This window comes from Calonectris borealis, chromosome 33 (genome assembly GCF_964195595.1).
Source record: "Calonectris borealis chromosome 33, bCalBor7.hap1.2, whole genome shotgun sequence".
In the NCBI taxonomy this organism is placed as follows: domain Eukaryota; kingdom Metazoa; phylum Chordata; class Aves; order Procellariiformes; family Procellariidae; genus Calonectris; species Calonectris borealis.
Window position 1 is genome coordinate 810,367 of NC_134344.1, and position 20,163 is coordinate 830,529.

Genomic DNA, 20,163 nt, shown 5'->3' on the forward strand with positions numbered 1-20,163 from the left:
GAGAAGAACAAACAAAAACCCCCGGGATGAAGAAGCAGAGATGCTCAAGCCCATCCCAAGCAACCGAGGAGAGCGGGGGGGCGTCGGGGAAGGAAAACCGAGGACCTCCCAGGAAGAGACTGAGATTCACGGACCTGAAAATAAATCTCCGAGCGGGACCCAAGGGGAACCCTCAACCTGCCCGTGCCCGCCCAGATGGGAGGCGGTGGAGGGGGCTTTTCCCAGGGCTGGCAGCCTGTGCCGGGGCGAGGTTTTGCACCCGTCAATTAGTCTTTTCTTTCCCAAAAAGGGCCGATTTTCTGGTGTCCGAAGGAAGGCGCGAACCCCCCCCCCCAGCCCCTGACGCGTTGTCCACCTGAGGCGGTTCCACGGTCTCCATCTCTTGGGGTTGGGTTTGGTTGGTTTTTTTTTTGGTGTTTCAGGACATTTGTCTGTTCCGGGGTAAAACGCAGCCCATCAGTCCTAGGAAACAAAAAAGAAGAGGAAGGGAAGGAGGGAGGGGGAAAAGGAAGGGAGGAAGGGGGAAGAAGGAGGAAGGGGGAAGAAGGAAGGGGGAAGTGGGAAAAGAAAGGGGGAAGGGGGAAAAGAAAGGGGGAAGGGGGAAAAGAAAGGGGGAAGGGGGAAAAGAAAGGGGGAAGGGGGAAAAGAAAGGGGGAAGAAGGAAGGGAAGGGGAAGAAGGAAGGGAAGGGGGAAAGGGAAGGGGGAAAGGGAAGGGGGAAGAAGGAAGGGAAGGGGGAAGAAGGAAGGGAAGGGGAAGAAGGAAGGGAAGGGGGAAAGGGAAGGGAAGGGGAAGAAGGAAGGGAAGGGGAAGAAGGAAGGGAAGGGGAAGAAGGAAGGGAAGGGGGAAAGGGAAGGGGGAAGAAGGAAGGGAAGGGGGAAGAAGGAAGGGAAGGGGAGGAAGGAAGGGAAGGGGAAGAAGGAAGGGAAGGGGGAAAGGGAAGGGGGAAAGGGAAGGGGGAAGAAGGAAGGGAAGGGGAAGAAGGAAGGGAAGGGGAAGAAGGAAGGGAAGGGGGAAAGGGAAGGGGGAAGAAGGAAGGGAAGGGGGAAGAAGGAAGGGAAGGGGAAGAAGGAAGGGAAGGGGAAGAAGGAAGGGAAGGGGGAAAGGGAAGGGGGAAGAAGGAAGGGAAGGGGAAGAAGGAAGGGAAGGGGAAGAAGGAAGAGAAGGGGGAAAGGGAAGGGGGAAGAAGGAAGGGAAGGGGAAGAAGGAAGGGAAGGGATGCTCGTTTGGGGGTGACCATGTAAAACTCGGAGCTTCGTTGTGATTTTTGGACATCGGGGAGGAGCCCGGCAGTGTCCCTGCAGCCCTGCAACAGCCGGGAGCTTGTGGGGGACAAGATGGGGGGGGGGCTTCAAGTGTCGGGACACCCCAGTCGTGCCCTGTCACCCTGGGGACCTCCGAGCCCTGCCGAGGACATGTCCCCTCCTGTCCCCAACGCCCCATCCTCATGCGGGGGGGAGCCCATGCCCAAGAAAAGGGGTGCAGGGGGTGCGAGGGGCTGCACCCATAGCAGGGTATGGGTACCGGGGGGTCATACCCAGACCTGGGGGGGTCCGGGAGGAGCAGGGCCCGTAGCCCCCCGCGATCGGTGCAGCGGGGGGGGGGAGGTCCCGTCCCCAGCCCCGGGCATCCTGCGCCCGTTACCTGCGCGGCTCCGAGCACCGGTCCCGGCTCCGAGCAGCGGGACCGCCCGGGCTCCGCTTTGTCCTCGGTTCCCGCAGCCCCAACCCCTTCCTGTGCGTCCCCCGCCCCTTCCCGTGCCCCGCCGGGCCCGGCCGCCCCCGGCCCCCGCTCCCCGCTCCCCGCAGCATCCCGTCCCGCAGCCCCCGGCTCCGCTGCGAGCCGGAGCAGGAGCCGGTATCGCGACATATCGATTTAAAGTGTCCCCTCTTGCAGGTTCCCCAACTTCGGGCTATGGCACCGAGGGCAGCTTGGAGCCATCCCAGGGCTTGGCGCTTCCCACAGACCCAGGAGCTGCCGGACAACGTTAAACACGGAAAGAAAATTCCACTTTTTTTTTTTTTTTTCCTTTTTTTGGAGCAAATTCTGCTAGAAGAGATTCTCTTACAACATAATTAAAAAGGTGCACAACAGAAAACACACCCCGAAGCTGAAGCGGGGGAGGGGAGCTCATGGGCGGAGGCGGAGGCGGGAGCCCCTCCCCACCCAGAAGAAAGGGAAGATGCTCTCCCCCCCGAAGGAGGCTTTTTGGAACGTAAAGATGGGAGCCTCACCCTCGGCGAGGTAAAATGCCACTTGCCCCCCTCCGTAGTCCAGAGCCACCCGCACCCTCCCAGTTTCCCCAGTGGCGGGGAAGGTGGTGATGGGGAAAGTGAAGGCGCGGTACCGATTCCCGCACCGCCCCATCGCCCAGATCCCCTTCTCCGGCCGAAACTCAAGCCAGCCCTTCCTCGGAATGGAGCTTCGGGCCACCCCCAGCGCCCAGCTCCGGCCTCTGGCCACCTCCACCTCCCAGCAGCGTCTCCCCGCCGTGAAGCCCCGGCAGCCCAGGACGCAGCAGGAGGCATCGAATCGCTGGGGGGTGATGGGCAGATCCTGTCCCGCATCCGTCCATCTCACCCCCCGCCGGTCCCGGGACACGACGAGGCGGGCGTTGGCGGTGTCAGGGTTCAGAGTCACGAATGCTGCCAGGGATGGAGAAGAACGTGGCGTTGGGGGAGGACATCACCCCCCAAAAAAGCCGCCCCGCTCTGCCTGGGACAAGCCAGGACATCACACATCTGCCCATGTCCTGGTCTTGGGAGCAGAGACATCTTCACGTCTTCCTGCCCGGGAAAGCCTTGCCTCATGCTGGAGGACTGGGCAGAGCTCCTTTGTGTCTTCAGGAACCCCAAAGTGAGCTCAACCCCTCATTTCCCAGCCATTTTAAGCACCATTTTAGCTAAAAACGACTTTGCCGGCGCCCTCCCTTGCAGCTGCTCCTCCAAAGAGCCTCACCTTTTCCATCTCCTCCTAGGGATGGTCCTTGCTCTTTCTCCAGTTCAGATGGCAAAATGTCTAGGGGATGAAGAACAAAAGTTGGACATCACGCTCTCCAGCCGGTAATTCTGCTCGCTCTTGCCCCCATTGTGTTTTTTCTGGGAAAAGAGGAAAAACAGCAGCAGGCTGTTTGGGATAACCCCCCATCAACCCAGTCGTGGTCCACAGTACCTTGAAATCTCCCCAGCGTCTCTCTAAGGACATCATTTTGTCGAGAAATGACACGGAGCCTCCGCTCCAGGTCCAAGAAGGTCTCCATCATCCTCCGAGCGCTGCCCATCTCCCACCTGGATGCAAACCTTTCCCCTTAGATATGGGACTCATCGTGATGGCCGGGACCATCCCTCCTCCCCCTGCACCCTGGGTGACTTGGGGATGGTGGGTGAGCTCTGGCTGTCCCCAAAATGTCCCTCTGTCCCAGGCTCAGAGAGGCCAACCAGCTCTGAACAGGAGGACACTTGGGTCCCCGTTGCCCTGATGGCCAAGAGGACTTCCACTCTTAGGGTGCTTTCTCTCCTGGTGTCCCCACGCTGGGATTCAGGGGCACCTTCTTGTCTCCACACCTCTCCAAGCCTCGCTTCAAGCCCTGCCTGAACTGCCAAAATTTCCATCTCTGTTCCAGAAACCATGGGGATGGAGCCTGTGAGCCTTCCCCCACCGCTGAGACGTGGGTGGTGGAAGAGCACGTACCTGTCCACAGTGCTTCGGGCATCCTGGAATAGAAAGAGAGAGAAAAAAGCCTCAGTCTCCCATCCCCAAACTGGGGGAAGACTCCAGCTGAGGCGATGCTGTGTGCGGACCCTCTCCCATCTATGCCCAGTAGAGCATCCAACCTGCAGGAATCTGCTCGCAGGTTGCTCAAGTAGCTTCTCCATCTCGCAGATCAGGATGTCGAGGAGTGAAATCTCCCCTGACATCTTGGTCTCCTCTTCCTCCTGCCTCCTCATCACCTCTCTGTCCAGTTCTCCCAGCCGGGCCAGGAGGACGAGCTCCTGGTCCTTCAGAAACCGGCGCAGCTGCCGAAATTCGGACACAATCTTCTGCCTCTCGACCTCCGTCTGCGTCTGCAGGACGTGGAAAGACAACAGCATGGACCACACCGGTGGTCCTCTATTTTTTCCGGGTGATGGCAACAGCTACTTACCAAATAGTCCTGGCATCGCCTCTCTCCGCTTATTTTCAATTCCAAAATCTCTTCCCTTTTTTCCTTGAGCTTCTCCAGGTCACTGTGTATCTGCTCCTGGAAGAAGAAAAATGGTTTGGGAGGGTATCTAGGGGGGAGCGGGGAAGGGATGGGATGCCTGGAAACACTCGCGCCTCCCCCCCCCCCCGATTGGGAAAAAAATTGCAGCGTGGAGAAGACACGGGAGGACAACAGAGGAGCCAGGTTCATTCTCACATGAAATAAATTGGAAAACACCCGTTGACTGATTTGGGGCAAAGGGTTTAGTCTGAAAATGAGTATTTTCACCTTTTTAGCCAAACTAAAAGAGTTGTCTGGGTGTTTTTTTTTTTTTCCTAGCTCTCCCCACTTATTTCCGTTTATTTTCTTGGTGGAAAAAACAATCACAGAGAACTTCCAGCTGGCTTGAAGCCTGTGATCCCGAGAAGCTCAAAGAAACCAGAGCATCCCTTAAGGTGGTCAGAAAAATTTCAGAAGAGGAATAACCCAAGCTTGGTCATGGACCTGACCTTGTCCTCTTGGGCAGATTCCTCTACGTAGGCTGTGGTGGGACCTCTACGAGCCCTTGGTCCGTCACGGCTGGAGCCAGATGCTTTTCCACCACCCTTGAAGACAAACTTGCGCCAGGAGCAGAGATGCTCCTTCTCCTCTCTGCCTCCTTCCAGATCCAAGAGCTTCAGCTTCTCCTCCAAATGCTCCAAATGCAGTTTTGGCTGGAAATTCCCTTTCCTGAGCCGGCTTCGGTGGCTGACTGCCTCGGCATCTCCAAGCCTTCCTCGCTCCGGCCAGGATCGGGCTGTGCTGACTCCGCAGCCGGTGGGGTCACAGCCCAGGCGCCCAGGATCTGGCCGACGCTGCAGGACGGTGTGGTGGGTGCTTTCTTCTCCTCCTTCCCTTGCTCTAGATGAACCGGAGGCCATGGCAGCAGCTTCTCCACCCTCGCTTGTTCCTCATCCCCTTGCTGCCTGCAGCGGAGTGAACATATAAAAGGTCTCAGCATGGGTGGAGGAAGGAGGAGCAGCGGAGAGAAGCTCTAATCTCTTTTAGATGTTAATTTTAGGAAGGGATGAATTGTCCTCTAGCATGGACTTTGACATCCATCTCTTGGGCATGGAGGTTTGTCTCGCCTACGTGGACGTCTGCACCCTCGGCGTTGACATCTCAGGTTGGCGTCTCTACTCCTGGGATGGCCAAAGGAGAAGGAACCAACCTTCCCAGCTGGTGGGAACGGGCATTTTGTCCCCAAAAGCTCGGGCTCTAACCTGCTCCCTCGCTGGTACACGACCTGCTGGCCCCCCACGTCCGCTTCCCACCCTTCGGAGCACGGACCGAAGCCCGAGGGTGCACTTGCCAATGCAGAAACCTTCCAGCGGTGGAAGAAACCGTGCTGGAAAGCGGCTTTTGTGTCTTCTTGCTGCTTTCCTTTTATTGGGGACCAATTGTAATCGACGGATGCAGCAGATGCAGCACCTGAAAGCCTGCCCAAAGCAGGATTAGCAACACGACCCCCCCCCTCGACCGCACGGACACACCACCAGCAACCCCAAATTTAACAACCCTTCATCTTTATCCTTGGAAAAACATCTCGGCAGTGCCAGGGTGGCCGGGACGTTGCCGGTTCCCTTTGCCGGGATGTCCCCCACCGCCCCCAAAGAGACACTTACCCGTCAGGCAGCGGCACAAGGTCTTTGCAGATATATTTATGTTTTTTTTTTTTTAAGCGTGGGGTGATTTAGTCCACAGGGCTCCGGCCGCCCCGGGGCTGTTCGAGCTCCCAGTCGGATGACGCGGAGGACAGAGGGGAAATATCATCCCTATTTAAGGAAACAGGGAGAGGAACGCGCTGGCTGGTGTCTCCCTGCCAGGGACAGGCTCGCTCTGCGGATCGGTGTCCCCAGCTTGGATTTTTAATCCAAGATAAAGCTTGGATCGAAAAAATACTTCATCGTTTTCAGCTCTAGGATAAAATATCTGGGGCTAGCGGGCACAGATGGGGCGACCTGCCACCACGCAACGCCGGGACCATCCAGGCACAGCCACCTCCCGGGGGGGTCACCACCCGCCTTGGCCAAAAAATAAGCACAGTGGTCACCCAGCTGCCTTAAATAAAGAGCTGGGCGGCTTTTTCGCCCGGCGTCGGCCGCCTTCGCGGGTTACAGGCAGCACAGGGATGCCCTCCCGACTGCAATTTTTCATGATAGCAAAACCGTGCGCTTCGAAGTCGCTGGCGGCCACTTCCAGCGCGGAGGAAGGGCAGTTTCTCCTCTGGGGTGCTTCTCACATTGATAGTTACTTAGAAAAGAGGATTTAAAAACAAAATTATTATTACATTGTCATATATTTCCCCCCCAATCTCTGTCTGCTGACAGAAGGAATGGTATTTTGAGCTGCCGCAGCAAGCATGCTTTCTTAGCTGCTCTGTTACCACCTTGAGGCCCTTGGACACGAACGGTCTGTCCCTCCCCTCCCTCCTCCCCCTGCTTGGGTCTTCTCCTGCCCACCCTACGCCAGCGCCACCACAAACGTGGGTTGCGAGGGCGATAATGAGGGTTTCTGGCCCGATGAACTGCAGGAAGAAAAAAACCCAAAACCACAGGGCTGAGACCCTGAGATGCTCTGGCTGTTGCTCATGGGTGGGAGATGAGAGCATGACAGGGTGGGATCTACCTCAAATATCCCCCATTTTGAGGAAGGTAAGCGGGGCAAGGTGCTGCAAGGAGAGATCGTACAGGCATCATCGGAGAGGGCCAGGAGGGCTCCACGTTGAACCAGCTGGAAAAAGAAATCAAATTCTCTGGAGAGTCTCAAGTGATTTATTGTCAGATGGGAACTACCAGTTGGCCATCCCACGGTGGGGCAAAAAGACAAGATTCAAGGCTTTACAGGTGGCTAAGAACAAGCAGGGATTAAAGAGGAATTCATGGGTGCTATTAAAGCGCGGTGAGATGTCGTGGAAGGTGAAGACCGTGGTGTCCATCCCCTCTAGTGGCTTCAGCGATGTCCCTCATCGCCCACCTTCGAGTATGGCTGGCCCCATGCCGATCTCAAGCACTGGCTTGAGCCCCTCCGTGAATCTAGTTTTAGAGCTCCCAGTTCCTCACTGGGAGGATGGCAACATGATGCAGAGCTCCATGCTGGTGTGAGCCTCTTCAAACCTTTAATCCATATGGTCTGGATGTTTGGCGGCCCAATTTTCACCCGAGGGCATCATGCCAGCTTGGTCTTGAATCCAGGCTTATCTCTTCTCCCGAAGGCTGAGCTAAATTCACGGACTCTGGCTAACCCCGCTGGAATAAGGCCAGATTTGGGTCAAATTTAGTCCTGCCAGAGGACATGGTTGCGTCTAGCTCTGGTACAAAGGATTACGGGAGCAATGCCTTCACCAGCAGCACGGTGGCTGGAGCATTTGGGGAGGAAACCTCTGGAGATGTTGGTGCACGAAGCTGACGGCATCGACCAGGCGCCCGGGAGCTCTGCAGACACTCACGGAGGGTTTGCCACGTCCTTTCTCTGGCCAAGGGCCTGAATTTGTATGGGGGTTGGACAAAGAGTTGTTTAATCTCTGCCAAGTGTAGACTCCTTCAACAGTTGGCGAAGAGGGTCCTCCAGCAGCTGGCGAAGAGAGAGAGGCACACGGAAAGCACGATTTGCCTGACCTATTTTGATGTCTACGTCTGGATGAGATGAGTTGCCCACCAGAAGCGCTTATTTCCCTCCGCCTACTATAAAAGTGGCTCCACTGGTTGAAATCTACACGTCAACCACCAACTGATGAGGAGAAAATGCTGGTGGGAGCCTGGACTCCCAGAAGAAGGAGGAGCCTACGTCTCTCTGCAGGTCATTTGATGTTCCTGTACGCTGGAACTGCAACTATGAGACGTTGGGCCAAGGGTTGAGGCTGGGCAGATCTTCTGCCACCTTACGTTGAGGACATGCAGGACGGGCTGCCTTTGCTTTGCACGATGACGGTTGGAGCACCCGATTGGGAACGGGGGAGGATGAGGCTTGACGCTGCTCTTCCCGAGAGCATTTCTATCCCGGTCTCTATCCTGCTGCTCTTAACCACCTAGCTGTTGGTGTCTGGGTGGATGAAGGTGCTTCCACCGCTCCTCCTGCCCCTCAAGCCACCCGCTCACCGCCAGCGCTGAGCTCTCCACGCGAAGGCGGAACGCAAGGGTCACCGGACCAGAGAGAGCGAGCCCAGCTCCACCCAGAACCACGGCCGGATCCGCTCCCCGGCGAAGGAAGCCGGAGGAAAAGTGAAGATCGGTATTTTGTTCTCCACGTCAAAAAACGCCACCTCTCCCCACTCGTAGTCTAGAGAGATCCGGATCTTCCTGGGGACCCGCGGCAGGTTAAGGAGGGTTGGAGGGGAGGTGAGGGCGCGGTTCTTAAAGCCCCATTGCTGCACCGCCCAGATCCCTTCCTCGGGATTAAAGCTGATGGGTCCCTTCCTCTGCAGAGACTCTCTGCTGACCCCAACGGCGCAGTACTGTCCCTCCGCTAGATCCACCACCCAGTAGTGTCTCCCGGAGGTGAAGGCTTCGCAACCCAGGACGCAAGGATCGGCGTCGAAGCGCTCGGGGCCGTCGGGAGACTCCTGCAGCATGTATTCCCACCTCACGCTCTTCCGATCCTGGGAGAGGACGAGGCGGGGGTGGGCCGTCTCCGGGTCCAGCGTCACGTTTGCTGTGGAAGAGATAAAAAAAAAAAAAAAAAGAGGGTGAGAAAGAGAATTAAAACTTATTTAACCTGCCTTTCGCCCAGGGACCGGTGTCTCCTTGGAAATCTAGGAGGGTGTTTTGTCCTTCTGTAGCTCGATAACTTGATGTGCAACATCATACACGCGACACCGTTCAGCGAACCAGAGTACCAGATTGCTTACCCTTTTTTTTTTTTCCCCTCATCTTTCTCTAAATTACTTACCCATTTTTTCTTCCTCTTTCCCTGAAAATGCACAATAAAAAATAAATTATTAACGGCGATGTAAACTTAAATCCAAAAGCCAAAGGGGTATTTGCGGAAGGGAGAAAAATGCACTTACTGTGCTCTTCAATGCATTTTCCTTAAAAGAAAAGAAAAAATAGTTTTAATGAGAGGTTTTTTTATTCCAAAGATGCCTCCAGCTCATACTAATTTTTTATTTCCTTCCTTCCTCCAAAACAGTGCTTTTTTTTCTTTTTTTTCCCCCTAAACCGTTGTGAAGTAAGACCTCACTGAGGCTTCTGTCTCTAACGTGACTTGTCATTTAGATCAAACCTCAGGAAAAAAAATACAGGTGCTTTAAACTAACAGGCAGAAGTCACCGCAGAGAAAAAAAAAGCCGTAATAGGTCATACGAGGAATTTCCACCGCAATGAGAGGGCATCGCCTGCGTGGTTTGCAGAGGGAGGAAGGCGCGTGGGTGCTCTGGGAAGTCACGACCAATATTTTCACCTTTTGTGGGTGATCCCTGCGATGCCGAAGTCCACGGAGGTGACAAAGACAAAAATCTCACAGCTCACCTATTCCGAAACGCCCCCAAAACCTCACACATGCTTTACTGCTCCAGAAGGCGAGGAAAAGGACGCTCACGCATTTTTGCTTTGTATTCCTCTGAAAAGAGAAACGATAGAAATGGTTACTGCACATTTCTCTTCTTTTTTTTTTTGTGTTATGACTTCCCAAGACTTTCTTGGCTCCCAAAGCAAAAATATATTTCTGTGCCTAGCGATTATTATTGTTTGCCTTGATTACTATAACGATATTAATAACAGAAAAATATATAACATTAATATATAATTACATAATAGAATTATCAGAGATAATATATAAGAACATATAGTTATTATATATAATATATTATATAATTACAATGCATGCAGCTTTCTACTTCATCCCCATTAGCCCAGGTTTCCATAAAATTCCCCAAAGCAGCTCAGAAAAAAGCATAAGAAATAAAAAAAAATATATAGGAGGCAAAGACAGACTTGTGTCTCTTTCTTTCCCGCGATCGAAGTGACTTACCAAGCTCCGCGGTGAGTTCATCTGAAAAGAGAGAAAAAAGAAAGGGTTTCCATTACGATTCGCGCCACGGTGATCAGACGGATCTTACAAAGACGCAAAGTTCACGTCTCGGGAAGAAGTCTGATACTCACCGATTTTTCTATCGCGTTTTTCTAAATAAAACAAGGAAAAAAAAAAATCAAAGTTGTTATGATCTATTTTTTTCCTTCATATAAAAAATAATACCAAAATACAGACCATAAACTGTGTATATTTGTTTTGTTGGAAGGCAGAGAAAAACACTCACCGATTTCTGCAGACAGTTCATCTTAAGAGAGAAAAGAAAATACTGATTTTCATTATTATCGTTATTATAATTAAAATAAAAGTCATGATTCCGTGCACTGAGTTCCATAGGACTTGGGAAGGAGACGGACACGTACCAATTTTGGTATCACGTTCTCCTAAATAAGGAAAAATAGAAAGGAAAGGGGAGAAAAAAAAAAAGTTATTCCTAAGTACTCCCCCCTTCGCTGTGTGTGTTCATCATCTAGAGATAAATCTGATATTTTTCCGTTCCGTATCGAGAATTATAATTGTAATTTGCATTTTGCCTCTAGTTTTATATAGATTAACCCATCCCCTAATCGACTTTCTAATCTCAAAGCAAAGGTCATGACTTGCTCCTACCAAAACCCAAACTAAATACAAATAAGATGTGGGCACAAATTTGATTTTTTTTTTTTAAAAGGACTTACCCAGCTCTGTAGCGAGTTCACCTAGAAAGAGTGAAAGAAAAACTGGTTTTAATTATGAATATTTTTTTCCCTACAGATACGCCCTAAACGGTTCGCTGGAGGATTCCACGTTTCTCTTCAAGAACACGTTTACGGATTTTGAATTTTAATTGCTCTCAGTAGAGTTAAGCATCACTGACTCGAAGAGAGCCCTCGGCAACAGAAAAGCAACCCAAAATAACTCCTTATTACCCAAAATGTAATTCAGAAGGGCATTTGGGCTGCCCGGGGAGAACGGAGAGAAGCAAACAAGTAGCATGCAAGGACGTGAAGTTTTTGAACAGTCCTTTTACCTCAAATTAAAGGAAAAGACCTCTATTTCAGAGAATCTTTGCACCCCACATGCTTTCCCATCCTATTAAAGGCAGAAAGCTTGCAGAGAGAACAACGCTTACCGATCCGTGCAGTCCGTTCCGCTGAAAAAGGGGGAAAAAAAAAAGGAAAAAATAAAATCTTAAAGGTGTCCCCCATAATTTTTTGTGGTTTTGCATCACCTACAAATTGCAACTTGACAGTTTCCCCGCAACGCTGTACTGTTGGTTATTGTTGTTATTATTATTTTTACTTTACCCATGATCTTTTTTTTCTAAACTGAGATAACAAAAGAAAACACAAAACTCGAAACAGTGTAAAAGAGTCACAGGGCAGAAAAAATAAGGGCGGAAAAAATAAGGGAGAAAGGAAAGAGAAATAACTTACCAAGCTCTTCAGTGATTTCCTCTGAAAGGAAAGAATTAAATGAAATAATTAGGATTTCTTTCCTCAACTGGTACCTCGGGGGGGCTGAAAGAATACGAGATCTCAACAGAAATCTCATGAACTCTCCCAATATTGCGGGAATTTGGTATTTAGGGGTGGAAAAGCAGCTCCCTCGGCTATTCCGGGGACCGGGATAACGCAGCCAGCATCCCTCCGCTCCGAACCCATCCAGAGCACCCAAATATGCCCAACAGGACCCGGAAAGGAGAACAAAAACCCACCTATTTTTTTATCACGTTCCCCTAAAAACAAGGAAGAAAAACAAGATTAAAAATGATTTAAAAGTATCTGTTGATGCTCTAGCAGAGACAGAACTCTTCCCAAACACCTTCTTCTTCTTAGTCGTTATTATTTGAAATTTCATTTCGTGTTGGCTCTCATTTCCCTCCATCTAAGCCTCTATTTCTTCTTCTGTTAAAGTTAATATCTGGGCAGCAAAGAAAACTCAGAAAGCTTTAGAAAAGCTTTTGTTAAAGGTTAAAAAGAAAAAAAAAAAAAAATCACATACCAAGTTCTTCAGTGACTTCATCTTAAGAGAGAGAAAAACAGGGATTTCCATTAGAATCTGTTTATTCCCCAGGTATTTTCTCCTTCTCTACTATTATCTTATTCACTATTCAAGCCTCAAATTTCCTCCCTTTTTGCGGTTATCATTAAATTGTGGAGGAATGTAAAAAGCTGCTTATGATGTAAAATTCAGTTTATTTTTAAATTTTTCAGTATTAAACGTTGCTGACGTTTGCTTCATTCGTTTGTTGTGGTAACAGACCACAAACTCAATGAGTTCTGACCAAACTCAAATTCAACAGAAAAGGTGAAAATAAATGTATTTATTTGCTGTTGGCAAAGGAAGGAAACGACTCACCAAGTTCTTCAGCGAGTTCATCTTAAAAGAGGAAAAAACAGAAAATTTTCATCATGCGCTTAAGGAGGATTCCTTCAAATCCGAAAGTTTTCCTGCCTTGGCAGGAAGGAAAATGATGCTTACCCCTTTCTAGATCACTCTCCTCTGGCAACAAAAATAAAGAGGGGGGGAAAAAAAAAAGAGAAAAAAAAAATCAGAATTCTTGTTAGCCTCTATCCTTTTAGCGGCATCCCTCTTCCAGGTATTATTTGCATTCGTTGCTATGATTTGAAATGAGTTTGCAACTTACATTAAATACCACCTTTTTTTTTTTTAAAGAAAAAAAAAGAATCCCGCCACATCAACCCAACGTGCACATAACAAGATTTATAACCACAAAACTCGATCCATCCCTTTTTTGTCAAATTAAAAGGAAAAAACCAAGGATTTACCAAGCTCTTCAGAAAACACATCTGCAAAAGGAACGAGAAGAATGAATTTGGCATCGCCAGCCCCAGATACGCACCTCATCCGAGTCTGATGTCCTACCCCTCAGAAGACTTTTTAAAAATAGTCATGACTCTTACCGGTTTTGTTTCAGTCCCATAATTAAATTAGATTTTAACTAACACACACACACATTTTAAAAATACATATACACACATACACAAATAATAAAATAAACAATATATTATAAATATTAATATATTATAAAATATATAATTACAAACTCCCTTGAACTTTCTAAATTTTTAGAAGGGGAAGAAAAATATCACTTACCCGCTTCCCGATCCTTTAATTCCTCTAACAAAACGAAAAGAGAAAAAGAAAAGGTGAAACACAGATTTTTCCTTCTGTAGCCCAGATTTTTCTATCAGGACACAAGCTCATTTCTATTCCGTTGCTTTTTTTTCTGTGCGTCACTGTTATCTGTTATTATTTTATTTTAAAGAGTCATCTGCGCTAGCCCTTTATCCACCTGCTTCTACAGTTACCTCAAAAACTCTATAAACCAGCCAACCCGAATTATGAGAAAAAGCAAAAAACCCACCAAAAAATCCCAAATCAGTTTTGTGAAAGGAATCAAAACGGCTTACCAAGCTCTTCCGTCAATTTTCCTTAAAAAGGAGAAAATAAAATTTGTTCCAATCAGTGCATTTCCTTCCTACGGATGCGAGAGGGTCTTGGCGGGGGGAACTCAAGGTAAGCAAATCCTCTAACACGGGCAGATACTCTCATGCCTCGTAATTCAATTTTTATTTTTTTTTTTTTACTTAATTAAATTTAATTTAGTATTTTGACCAAAATACTAAGCCAAAACAGTAGCAGCAACATCATCCTGCTGGTGACCCCCAAGCATCCCCAGGGATCGCGTTTCTCAGAAAACAAGAATGACACTTACTAATGACAGCATCCCGTTTTCCTAAAAATAAAACAGGAAAAAGAGAAATTAATAAACCCTGTTTTTCTCCAGCTTTAGATTTTTACTACACACGAGCTCTGCAGAAGTCAGCCAGCTTAGCAAAAAAGCACTGGTTACGCACAGGCAACTCTGGATATTTCTCCTTTTCTTTGCATTAAGGGCACTTGTGGAAGGAGGCTCCAAAATTTTGTGGACGTGGCTGCAAGGAAGGGTGAGGAAAAAAATCTCCGAGAGAAAAATCTCGCGAATAAAAAGGAACAGAAACTCTTACAGTAATTTAGGAGAGAGAATCAGATCTCCAGGACATTTTCCTCTAAGACCTGATGTATTTCATGGAGTATTTTCTCCAAATATAGGTATATTTTTGAATTCATTATTAAATCGAACATACATCTTTGGTGAAAGCGAGCACCAGCACAACTCATTTTAGCGGATCCCGCCTCCCGCGGAGGATTCACTTCTCCGAGACGCACAAATAGACTTACGAACTTCCGAATCTCGGTCCTCTGCAAACAGAAAAGAATAAAAATTATTACTATTACCATTTTTTCCTGCAGAGTTTCACTAAAGCACCTCTCTCAAAGCCTTGACTTCAGCGCTCTGGCGTTTCCTAGCTGTTATTTTTTCCAAATTACATTTTGATAAATTACAGCTGCCTCTGACGTAGCAGTATTTCTGCTAAAAGGGACGAAAAAGCCGTCGGTGCACCCAAATCACCCGGGGCAGCATCTGCGCTGTCTGCACGCTGAATTTACTGACGGGGAGGGTAAGGAATGCACTTACCGAGCAGCTCAGAAAGGCGCCCTTAAAGCAAAGAAAGACATATTAGCTCGAAGCAGAGCTTTTTAACACCAGAATTATATATATTATGCAATTTATACCCATATACTTACAATATAAAATTATTATTATTGTTATAATCATATTCATAACATAAATGATATACATTTATACTATATAATTAATAATATAACTATATATTATAAAATATAGATATAATTTATACATAATATAGGTAAAAAAAGGTCTTGGACGCGCTGGGGTTGTTCCCTGGCTGAGCCCAAAGCAGCAGAATTCGGGGTCCCATGGGCAGCCCCAACCCCATCCCACGAGAGGGTCATGGGAAAACCATGATTTTTTTTTTTTTCCCTTCCCTTTTCCATTCACTTTTACTCTTTAGCAAGGAACTGAAACAGCCTGGACCATTCAAGCTGCAAATTCTCGTTTTTCCTCATTCATGTGGCTTTCGAAGGGAATTTCTGGAGGAAAAAAACCCTTTTCTGTTCTGTTTATTGGATTTTAAACCCACTGCTCATTCAGCATTTGGGTTAAGCAAGAGACCCCCTCAAACCATGGAGTATGGAACATGACACTTACTTATCTCCGCTTCATTTTCCCCTAAAAGAAAAAAAATAATGGGAATAAATAACAAGGAACCACCACTTCTGTCTTCGCATCGTGTCCTTATACTATCAGAACAGCTTTTTGGGTCTTTACATGATTTTGTTCTTTTTACTACCATTGCTGCCTTCTGCTTAAAAACGCATGTGGCCTCGGCTAAATTCATATTTGCAGGTGAAACACAAACTCAAGCAACCCCGCAAATCCAAATACGATGAAATAAGCGTCCAAATGGGTTTTTATGGGAGGAAAGAAAATGCCCTATCTGGCAAAAAAAGCAAATATTGGTTGTCACTCGGGTTTTTCTGCTCTGCAGATTTGGTTGTTGCTTTCTGCAGCCGAAATTTTATATTTATTCCCTTCCCCCTGGGCAGTTACAAGCTCGTGTTGCCTATGAGCTCATCCATAAAAATAGCAAACGAGCTGCCGGGACAACACCGAGCCCGGCCACGTGGCGTGCAAAGCAGGGTGATACTTACGGATTTTCACGTCCCGTTCCTCTAAAAATGATAAAGAAATAAAAATAAATTAGCGTGTAGTTGCGTTCTACAAGCGTTGAAGTCAAGCTCTGCCGAGGGTTTATTCTGGAGCCTGTTTTTCCATCTGTAATATTGCTTGGAAATTATATTTTGTGGAAAATCTATCATATAATCTATCATATAATCTATCATATAATCTATCATATAATCTATCATATAATCTATTTATCTTGGGTTTTACACACATACTGCTAAACTTGATTAAAATAGAAATTACCCCCTTAAAAACTTCAGATATGCAGAGATAACTGCAAAAAAAAAAAAAAATCCATTTTGAGCAAAGCAGGGAAATTCCTTACCAAGTTCTGCCACGTGTTTCCCTTAAAATAGAGAAAAAAAACAAAACAAAACAGGAATTTCATGATGTTCCTCTTTTCTCGATGACATAATAGATGACAAAATTCTCAGGGTTAATTCTCACAATTAAAAAAAGGCACTTACGAAGTTTTCTATTGCAGTCCCCTAAAAATAAACAGAAATAAAGGATTATTACGTCGCTCAGTGCCCGTCTTCATGTATCATTTCCACCTAAATCAAGATTAATGGGAAAATGACTTACCGACGTCTGCAGTAAGTTCACCTGAAAAAAGAGGGGAAAAGGAAAAAAAAAAAGAGTTAGTTTTAAGGCAAGGCTTTTTTATTTTCCTGTAAATACACAGGAACGGATGGCGATTTCCGAGTCTGATTTCCTCCTGAGAAATTCATTTGCTGGGCAGAGGAACATAAAACCTACCTATTTTTGTATGCCGCTCTCCTAAAAATAAGTGAAAAAACAACCGTGTGTTATTTCTCGAGGCTTCTGCCTTTCACACGTTACATCTTTATCTCTGTTTGCATAATTCGGAATACAAGATGATTTTTGTTCTAGCCCACGTTATCCCTGTTTGTAAGTATTTTGGGGTTTCAAGTTTCTCTACTACTGCCTTTAAGATGCTTTTTTTCACCAGGTAGATGAAACACAGGGAAACAGGCAGAAATAAGTTCGGGTTTTGTTTTTAGAATTGCATTTTTCTAATTGCAATTTAATAACTTCTTTGCAATTTAATTTTTTCTTGCAATTTAATTTTTTCTTGCAATTTAATTTTTTCTTGCAATTTAATTTTTTCTTGCAATTTAATTTTTTCTTGCAATTTAATTTTTTCTTGCAATTTAAAAGTTTTTAAAATTTAATAAAAAACGCAAAAGGAAGGAAATGGACTTACCGAGCTCCACCGTAAATATTCCTTAAAGCAGAAAATAACATTAGTTCCTGTTAGATTTCCCAAACGCCGCAACGTGAGTCAAACCTCCACCTCTCCAGCCCATCTCAGCTCTTCCCTCGGGAGTTTCCCCCCATCGTATTCTCCTTTTTCCCCTGGAACTTTGGCTTCAGGCTCCCCCAGCCCTTGAAATCCAAAGGATCATTTCTTCTCACGACCCAAATTTAGTCTAATTCAGAAATTCCAGCATCCCTTCAACGCTGAAACACCAACCAAACCTCAGGTGTGCGAGGAGGAAATGTCACTTACTAATCGTTGCATCACACTTTGCTAAAAAAAAAAAAAAAAAAAGACAGATACCGATCAGTTCTCAGTCCCTTTCTCCCAATTTCCCCCATAATACAGGAAAAAAAATTACTTACCAAGTTCTGCAGTGAGTTTCCCTAAAGAGAGAGAAATAGAAGTTTATTTTAAATAGATGTTTCTCTCTCCTCTCTGGACACAGTGTAAATAATTCTCTGGTTTGAGCTTACGTAGTGTTTTAGAAAATAATAATGTATAGTATAAAATAGGTAATAAAAAAGGATAGTCTGATAGTATAAAATAAACTAAAAAAATGCAATAGTGAATATAATATATTATAGAGAATATATTAGAATAGAGAATATATTAGAATAGAGAATATATTAGAATAGAGAATAGAAAATAGAAAATAGAATATATTCTAACAGTGAATATATTCTAACAGTGAATATATTCTAACAGTGAATAGCATATATTATAATAGTGGATAAAACAAGTGAGGGGAACCACTGGTTCTGGCAACACATCCAATTAGGAGCGATGGAAGGGATTGAATTCAGAAATGCAGGAAAACCGAGAAAACCGGTGCCCAGGAGGAGAGACGCTTTTGGAAACACACCAGCCTGTTGCGGAAGATCCACCTTTAGACCAAGATTGTATGCGTCAGGAGGAGAACATCACTTACGAAGCCTCGAGTCTCGGTCCCCTGAATGAAAAAGAAAGAGGAAGAATAAAATCCAGCATTTTTTTTGGTTGGTTTTCTTTTTTTTTTTTTACACGGCACTGCCCTCTTCCCCCAGGACAACAGGTCCTGAAGCCAAAGCTCAAAGACTTCCTGCTGCAAAGCTGATTTTGCTCATTTTTCTAATTATATTTTATTAAAAAAAAACCCCAAAATCTGCACGTTCAGTTCACGTTTTTGGAAGGAACAACAGAAACACCCGACCCGGTCTGGGGAAAAACTGGAGACGTCCAGCTGAGGCTGTCCCCAGGGAACGTGGTCTCCCCTTGGTACGAGCCCTGGTGAGGACCAGGAGGTTGGACCAAGGACCTCCAGAGGTTCCTCCAACTAATTGCATAAAATCACGCAAAGATTTAATTAAAACAACCCTCACAGGAGGTTCTGTACAAAAACGAGACTTACCAAGCAGCGCAGTGAGTCTACCTTTGAAACGAGAAAAAGAAAAAGGTATTAGTTCAAGTAAAGCGTCAAAAATTGACCCTAGAAAAGAGGTTTCTAAGCCCCAAAGCATCGTTTTTGTTTCAAAAAGAAAGAAAAGGACTTACGTATTTCTGCTGCGAGCTTGGCTGCAAAGAGAAAAAATAATATTTGTGTTTATTTGGGTGGTTTTTCTCTGTGGGAAATGCAGAAGCCCGGGCTGAAACTTAGGGGGGGGGGGGGGGAAAGTTATTTGCCACTTTTCAAGGACAGGGCATGCGAGAGGCTCCCCCTCCCCCCAAACAAGGGTTTTTTTACCCCAAAAGCACAATGAAGAATGACACTTACTAATTTTTCTATCACGTTCCTCTGGAAAGAAAAGGAGAATAAAAAGCAGGAAAATGATTATTAAATATTTCCTTCTTTTCTGTGTGTTGGGTCTATAGCACCCCTAGAGCTCTCAGATTAGCAATATTGCTTTTTTCCCCCCAATATTGCCTTTATACTGATCATTATACTTTGAAATGACGCCGTTACGAACGGCACTCAATCTACAAAAAGAAATCCTAAGGTTTTCAGCAGGAAACCCCCTCTCCGCTCCCATCTCCAGAGATAAAACAGCAGGCACGAATGCTCCACCTGCTCCATCCACAGAGGAATCGCACTTACTGATTTTTGCATCGCATTCGCCTAAAAAAACCCAAGAAATAATCAATAAATACAGAGAAATGCAAAGCAACTCCTCCCGCACCCACCCCCTCCCGCTGTCTTCACACCATGAAACCCAAACCCGACGGAAATTTTATGCCCCAGACACCTTCCCCTATATTATTTTAAAAATAAGGTTCGTTAAGGAAGAAATCCCCCTATAAGCCCCCCATTTCTAAAGCAGATGAAAACAGAAAATCTTCTCTTTTTAAAAAATTTTTTATACCCAGCACTTCTGCATAATTAAGGATAATTTTCATTTTAAGGAAATAAAACTTCTTACCCAGGTCTGATGTAAGCTTGGCTTAAAGCAAAAGAAATAAATGAATATTAGCTTTAAATTGACCTTTATTTCTCTGTGAGCACCACCGGGCTGCCTTTGACAAGTTATAATATAACTGCACCGTGCTGACGCTAACGAGACCAACGAGCTGGTAATTAAGAACAGGGAAGAGATTGCCGACAACAGCTTTATATGACGGGTAATAAATCGGTCCCTGCATCTTCGGCACCGATGGGAATGAGGGGAACGGGGCTGCCTTGAGACGTGAGATAGATTAGAGGCGACACGTAGCCAAAAAGCCCAAATTCCGCAGCTTGGTGCAAACCCAAAACCTCCCACATATTCAAAAAATAATTTAATAACTGGATCCAAAACACACGGGCGCCCTCGGGGTGACCCGGCATCGCCCGAGGCTTTTACTTCTACCAGAAAAGAAAAACGACACTTACTGATTTTTCTGTCGCGTTCCTCTAAAAGAGAAAATAAAGAGGAAACGTCGATGGTCAGAGAGCGCTCGCCAGCTCTCCGCCACGGTGGTGAACCTCGCATCATCCTCCACCTCCAAATTTCGATTTTACTGG

The 20,163-nt window shown here is 46.5% G+C and overlaps 3 protein-coding genes across 3 annotated transcripts in view; all 3 read right to left on the bottom strand.

Annotated features, from left to right (window-relative positions):
* LOC142074149 (uncharacterized) overlaps window positions 1-20,163 on the bottom strand; it is a 158,577-nt gene that overhangs the window by 8,172 nt on the left and 130,242 nt on the right. The gene's annotated exons all lie outside the window — the stretch shown is intronic.
* Window positions 1,899-5,916, bottom strand: LOC142074167 (E3 ubiquitin-protein ligase TRIM7-like). Its single transcript, XM_075134657.1, has 8 exons — window positions 5,847-5,916; window positions 4,692-5,147; window positions 4,144-4,239; window positions 3,833-4,063; window positions 3,690-3,712; window positions 3,171-3,286; window positions 2,958-3,017; window positions 1,899-2,644 (listed from the first exon to the last, which is right to left on the bottom strand). Exons 2-8 carry the CDS (start codon window positions 5,100-5,102, stop codon window positions 2,130-2,132), a joined length of 1,452 nt encoding a protein of 483 aa, XP_074990758.1. The 5' UTR covers window positions 5,103-5,147; window positions 5,847-5,916; the 3' UTR covers window positions 1,899-2,129.
* On the bottom strand, window positions 5,906-20,134 carry LOC142074114 (uncharacterized). The gene is made up of 36 exons (XM_075134562.1): window positions 20,032-20,134; window positions 19,583-19,603; window positions 19,261-19,281; window positions 18,940-18,960; window positions 18,720-18,740; window positions 18,577-18,597; window positions 18,118-18,138; window positions 17,552-17,572; window positions 17,439-17,459; window positions 17,133-17,153; window positions 16,490-16,510; window positions 16,372-16,392; window positions 16,230-16,250; window positions 15,871-15,891; window positions 15,368-15,388; window positions 14,774-14,794; window positions 14,476-14,496; window positions 13,970-13,990; window positions 13,665-13,685; window positions 13,348-13,371; window positions 13,020-13,040; window positions 12,712-12,732; window positions 12,589-12,609; window positions 12,232-12,252; window positions 11,945-11,965; window positions 11,664-11,684; window positions 11,360-11,380; window positions 10,926-10,946; window positions 10,611-10,631; window positions 10,475-10,495; window positions 10,320-10,340; window positions 10,189-10,209; window positions 9,757-9,777; window positions 9,227-9,247; window positions 9,109-9,129; window positions 5,906-8,871 (listed from the first exon to the last, which is right to left on the bottom strand). Exons 1-36 carry the CDS (start codon window positions 20,132-20,134, stop codon window positions 8,360-8,362), a joined length of 1,332 nt encoding a protein of 443 aa, XP_074990663.1. The 3' UTR covers window positions 5,906-8,359.